Consider the following 6,003-nt stretch of genomic DNA (forward strand, 5'->3'; position numbering starts at 1 on the left):
AAATACCAGGTACTCACTAACCTGGTGGGGAGTGATGCCACCTGCAACCCCTCCCTGGTGCATCTGCTACCGTTGTGGAGATTAGTCAGCCGTGCAATTCTGCTGGCCCTCACGCAGCCGCTGGCAAGTGATGCTGCCTGCATCCCCTCCCTGGTGATCCTGCTGCTGGGGAGATATGTCAGCTGTGCCATTTCCCAGGCACTCACTCACTCCTACAGACCGTTAAAGCTTCCTCACTGCTGGGAGACCCTCGTGTGACGTACAATTTAGAGGAAGGATTGGTCCCGGAGACTAACATGCCTGTTCGTTTGTACCCGACGGTAAATCGAGAAGAAGGCCCTGCCTCTGTTCTTGTAGCTGAACCTTTAGATTATGAAACAACCAGGACTTTTATCCTGAAGATCCGAGCTCAGACCGTTGCTGCTGTGCCATTGGCTGCCTTCACTACGGTGTACATTAACATTACAGGTAGAATCTCTGGATATCGATTCTGTGCCTGCGCTGCTAGAACAGCAAATTTGAAGCCGGACTTGTTTATATTGCAGATGTGAATGACAATGTGCCCTTTTTTACCTCGTCCATATATGAGGCCACCGTTACAGAAGGCCTTGAATTGGGAACATTTGTGCTCCAGGTGTCTGCATCTGACCAAGATCTCGGACTGAATGGAGAGGTGAGTTCATACGTGAAACCTCATCACATGCACACTCTGACTCATAAAGCTCTGTGTTCCTAGGTATACTAAATAAGGTACCAATTTATAAAATCTGCACCCATTTACGCATGTTCTTCAGATATCCCTGGTCCTTCTAGCCATAGCATATATTCCTGTAATTTGCACATTTAAAACAAAGTGCTTTATGGCTATACCAATCCGTAGGACAGGGTCATACCAATCCGTAGGACAGGGCCATACCAATCCGTAGGACAGGGCCATACCAATCCGTAGGACAGGGGCATACCAATCCGTAGGACAGGGGCATACCAATCTGGAAAACAGGGGCATACCAATCTGGAAAACAGGGGCATATTAATCCGTAAAACAGTGCCATACCAATCCATAAAACAGGGCCATACAAATCTGTAGGACAGGGGCACATCAATCTGTAAAACAGGGCCATACCAATCTGTAAAACAGGGCCAAACCAGTCTGTAAGACAGGGCCATACCAGTCTGTAAAACAGGGCCATACCAATCTGTAGGACAGGGGCATACCAATCTGTAAAACAGGGCCATACCAATCTGTAAAACAGGGCCATACCAATCTGTAAGACAGGGCCATACCAATCAGCAGGACAGGGCCATACCAATCAGCAGGACAGGGCCATACCAGTTCATAGGACAGGACCATAACATTTCATAGCATAGGGCCATACCTATCAAGAGGACAGGGGTGCATACCAGTTTATGCACAGGGCCATAACGATTCATGGGACAGGGCAATACTGATTCATAGGATAGGGCCATACTGGTTCAAAGGAATACAAATTCATAGCACAGGGCCATACCGATCCATAGGAGAGGGGTGTATACCAGTTCATGGTACAGGGCCATACTGATCTGTGTGACACGGCTATACCAATATCTACACTAGACCAGGGGGTCAGCACGTTAATTAGAGTTACTGATGCCACATAGGGGGGTTTTCTCGCCTGATAACACTGTCTGGTATTAGGGCCAGATTGTTGATTGTTGAGGGTCACGTGTCAGTTAAAGTCACAAATAAATGATAAAGAGAAATTAAATTGGTTTGTGGCAGAGCAGACAGACCTTTTGCTCATCGGATCGCAGCATTTCCTGCGCACCGGCATTACTGTTACGTTAATAATATATGTAGTCCTGGCAGAACATGTTCAGTAAAAGCTTCCAGGCCTTTGCAACAAAGAGCATTAGTGATTTCCCATCAGTTCCACCTTATATCAGCAAAGTGTTTTCAGGCCAGCCTGCGCTAACTGTGGTCTGATTGTCTTGCTCCAGATCACCTATTCTATTTTAGAAGATCGCAGCGGAGACCATGCTCTGTTCCACATCGATCCCCAGACAGGAGTCATTTACACAGCTGCCGTGTTTGACCGGGAGACCAAGGGCTCGTATCTCCTAGAAGTTATGTCGTCAGATGGATCAGAGTCTGCTCGACCTGGAAAACATGGGCAACCCAATTCTGGTGAGGATAATATGGGGTTTATTTTGGCACAGTGGCCTTACTGCTCAACAGAAATACAGCATACATCCCAAGATCTATTCCTAAATAGTTGCCCACAACCCTCCCCATCCTAAGGTCCTGCCGAGATACCCATAGCCCTCCCTACCCTAAGGTCTGATCCTGCTGAGATACCCATGCCACTCCATACCCCAAGGTCTGTTCCTGCTAAGTTGCCCACAAACCACCCCAATGTATGTTCACAAAGCAGTGCCCACAGCCCATAAAACCCCAATGCCTCATCCTAATGAGGTGCCCATAGCCCTTCATACCCCAAGGTCTGATCCTGCTGAGATACCCATACCCTTCCATACCCCAAGGTCTGATCCTGCTGAGATACCCATACCCTTCCATACCCCAAGGTCTGATCCTGCTGAGATACCCATACCCCTCTTTACCCCAACATCTGATCCTGCTGAGATACCCATACCCCTCCACACCCCAACATCTGATCCTGCTAAAATACCCCAAAGTCTGATCCTGCTGCAGTGCCAGAGGGAGGGTCAATTGTTACGTTGGTAACTCTCAGCCCTGTTACCTCCTCACCCAATATTTAGGGTTGGGCACACCTGTCAACATGTAAAGAAACCCAGAGATTAACTCATGCAGTTCTGTTCGTATAAAATGACTTTAAGCTGCCAGAAGTTTATGCAAATCATGTCACTTTTTGTGTATTTAAATTAAGTTATGCACAAAAAATGAAATGTATTCTTTTATGCAATGCTAATGAAAACTATTCTAGAAGCAGCTTCAAGCTTCACAAACGGCTTAATATCCGGAATTTATAATGGTGTTCGGAAGGATCTACGTCCTAACGCTCCTCTGAAGAGCAGCGCGGTTTGCAAATGAGAACAAATTAACCCCAATAAAATGCGTTATTGGGGCGATTGGGCCAGAAATAAAAATTTTAAAAAATGAGCCATTGACATGGGGCATCAGTTATACTCATGTTATCCATTGAAACAAATTTCCGTCCACATTCATGTCATCTTCAAGAGCTTTGGAATAATGCGGCTGTATAAATTGTTTCCGAGCCGCAGGGTCTGTCCGCGGATTGTCTGCATATTAGTTTTCCGTGAAGAGACAGATACTTACTTTCTTCTTATTGAAGGTGAAGATGGCAGAGGAATGAGTTCCACCGGTACGGCAACTATTCATGTTCTAGATATCAACGATCACGCTCCGGTGTTCACCCAGGATACATGGCATGCTACCGTCTGGGAGACAAGTGAAATCAACTCTAACGTCCTTCAGGTGGTGGCAGTAGATGAAGATGACGACAACGGGCCAGCATTGGCTGCTCCGTACAAAGCTATTGTTTGGGAAAACGCAGTCTGGCCTCAGAGGGTCCATGTCAACGAGACATCGGATTTTTTGTATGCTGTGGATCTTGATACTGCAGAGAACAGAGTCCCGTTTACTTTTACTTTGCCAAATGACCATCAGAATTCTTCAACATTCATGCTAATTACCACGGAAACAGCACGGCCTCTATTGAGACTCTGAGGCCCTTTGATCGAGAGATAGAAAGGGCTTTTTATCTTCCAGTTATAATTATGGATAGCGGAAACCCGCCTCGGGCCACCACAAGCACGTTAACCATAACTATTGGTGATCAAAATGATAACCCGCACCGAGGAGCTCACAAAGACATCAGCGTTTACATCCTGGAAAGTGAGCAGCCTCAATAGTCTCTTCTCTGCTGTTGTGACCAGTGTTGTAGCTATTACCGTATTGGCTCGGATATAGGCCGCCCCCGTATATAGGCCGCACCCTAAAAGTTTGGTGCTTTTTTAAAGAAAACGTTTTTTTCTTTAAAAAAGCACCAAAAAAAACATGCTGCCACTCTGTCCCCCCCAAGATATGCTGCCACTGTCCTCCCTCCCCGAGATATGCTACCGCTGTCCCCCCCCCGAGATATGCTACCACTGTCCTCCTCCTCCCCCCCGAGATACGCTACCACTGTCCTCCCTCCCCGAGATATGCTACCACTGTCCTCCTCCTCCCCCCCGCGAGATATGCTGCCACTGTCCTCCTCCTGCCCCCCCCCCGAGATACGCTACCATTGTCCTCCCTCCCCGAGATATGCTACCACTGTCCTCCTCCCCCCCCCCCCGAGATATGCTGTCACTGTCCTCCTCTGCCCCCCCCCTCCTCGACTTACCGGAGCAGACTCCCGGGTGTCTTGCGGGGCCGGCGGAGGACATCTACGCAATACGCGTATGCAACTTCCGGTGCCGGTACCGGAAGTTGCATACGCGTATTGCGTAGATGTCCCCCGCCGGCCCCGCAAGACACCCGGGAGTCTGCTCTGGTAAGTCGGGGGTGGGCAGAGGTAAAACGCATCGTGCGGACGGTCCGCACGATGCGCTTAGACAACCTCCCGTGCCGGCACCACCCCCCCGTGGGAAGTGCTGGCAGGGGAGGCTGTCTGAGCGTATTAGACAGTAGGATGCAGGTCCCCTGCACCGCTGCGGGGGATCTGTATCCTAACCCCGCTGCCTGCCCGTCGGGCGCTAGACCCCGAATATAGGCCGCAACCCCACTTTAAAGACTTAAAGTGGGGGAAAAAAGTGCGGCCTATATTCGAGCCAATACGGTAATTATATCTTTACGTTCTCTGTCCCAGATGCTTTATTTTACATGTTTTGGCTCAGAAATCTAATTTTCTTCTGACTGATCTTCACTGTTATTATTATTATATTTATTTGTACCTTGTTTGAAAGTGGCTGCAGCTCCAGCGTTCAAAGAGACAATCCTATAATCTGGCTGGGGCTCTTAATCAGCCAGCACAGCCCTGTCTGCCCAGAAGGCACCCGCACTACAGGGGGGATAACACAGGTGGGGGGAACCCATTGTATCCCTTAATCCCCTCCCCTGATACATCCCCTGTATACTGATGGGATTTGTGAGGGGATGTGGCTGATGGGATTTGTGATGGGATGCGGCTGATGGGATTGGGGGTTGGGTTCGGTGCACAGTGAATGGAGATTGTATATAAATTCTGTGTGTTTGTAATAAAGAAAGTTCTGTTTTAACCTCAAAGCATGAAGTCCTGTCTCATGATTGAGGGAAGTGCTGGTCTGTGACTGCTTTCTTCGGACAGCCACAGCGTGTCCGCTTACTGGGAGAGGGAAAGAGCTGACGGGCGGATGTGTACAGTCTGGGCAGACTGGTGCTGGCTGATTAAGAGCCCCAGTCAGATTATAGGATCGTCTCTTTGAAGGCTGGAGCTGCAGCTACATTCAAACAAGGTACAAATAAATATAATAATAATAGCAGTGAAGACATGGTTCTTCACGCGTACGTTCTCTTGATAAAGAGACAGGAATAATGTTTGTTTTTAAATTGATTATAGAGACCCACGGCGAATGGTGGCTGTAATATAAAGGTCGTTCTAGACACGTCATTTTTTGCTAGAAGATTTATAAATATGAATTTTATATATGTACATAAAATGATGAATGATTTAAGCATACAAGAGATCGAAACAAAGGAAAAAATAATTAATCTCCTTGCCAAGGACAGACGCGCATGCCCACTCTTATTTTTTATTTATTTTTTTTACATTTTTTAAGTAGGCTAATGACATGTAAAATATAAGAGTTGATATTTATTAGATCGCTTTAAATTTGGACAATGAGTTTACATCCAAAAATCCCTCCTGGCAAACGCCACCAAGTGAAAGTGAGCAGCAACAGCGAATGAATAATCTTTAGCCAACGTTAATGGCTGTTATTTTCATTCTGCGCTTAACTGAGCTAAACAGGAGGGATGTATTGGAAATTAGTCCTAGTTAATTC

General features: G+C 47.2%; 1 protein-coding gene across 1 annotated transcript; it reads left to right on the forward strand.

Moving 5' to 3' along the window:
- Positions 1 to 296: 296 nt before the first annotated feature.
- LOC128468035 (protocadherin gamma-B4-like) lies at positions 297 to 2,155 on the forward strand. The gene is made up of 3 exons (XM_053449806.1): positions 297 to 468; positions 546 to 673; positions 1,997 to 2,155. The coding sequence occupies exons 1-3, from the start codon at positions 297 to 299 to the stop codon at positions 2,099 to 2,101; spliced, it is 405 nt and encodes a 134-aa protein (XP_053305781.1). The 3' UTR covers positions 2,102 to 2,155.
- The last annotated feature ends 3,848 nt before the right edge of the window (positions 2,156 to 6,003 follow it).

This window comes from Spea bombifrons, chromosome 10 (assembly GCF_027358695.1).
Source record: "Spea bombifrons isolate aSpeBom1 chromosome 10, aSpeBom1.2.pri, whole genome shotgun sequence".
NCBI lineage: Eukaryota > Metazoa > Chordata > Amphibia > Anura > Pelobatidae > Spea > Spea bombifrons.

What these genes read in the sequence shown, in the direction of transcription:
- LOC128468035 (XM_053449806.1), top strand. Translation starts at nt 297, where the DNA reads ATGCCTGTTCGTTTGTACCCGACGGTAAATCGAGAAGAAGGCCCTGCC. An exon ending in GGTGTACATTAACATTACAG is followed by an intron (nt 469 to 545) that starts GTAGAATCTCTG and finishes TTTATATTGCAG; the next exon opens with ATGTGAATGACAATGTGCCC. An exon ending in ATCTCGGACTGAATGGAGAG is followed by an intron (nt 674 to 1,996) that starts GTGAGTTCATAC and finishes ATTCTATTTTAG; the next exon opens with AAGATCGCAGCGGAGACCAT.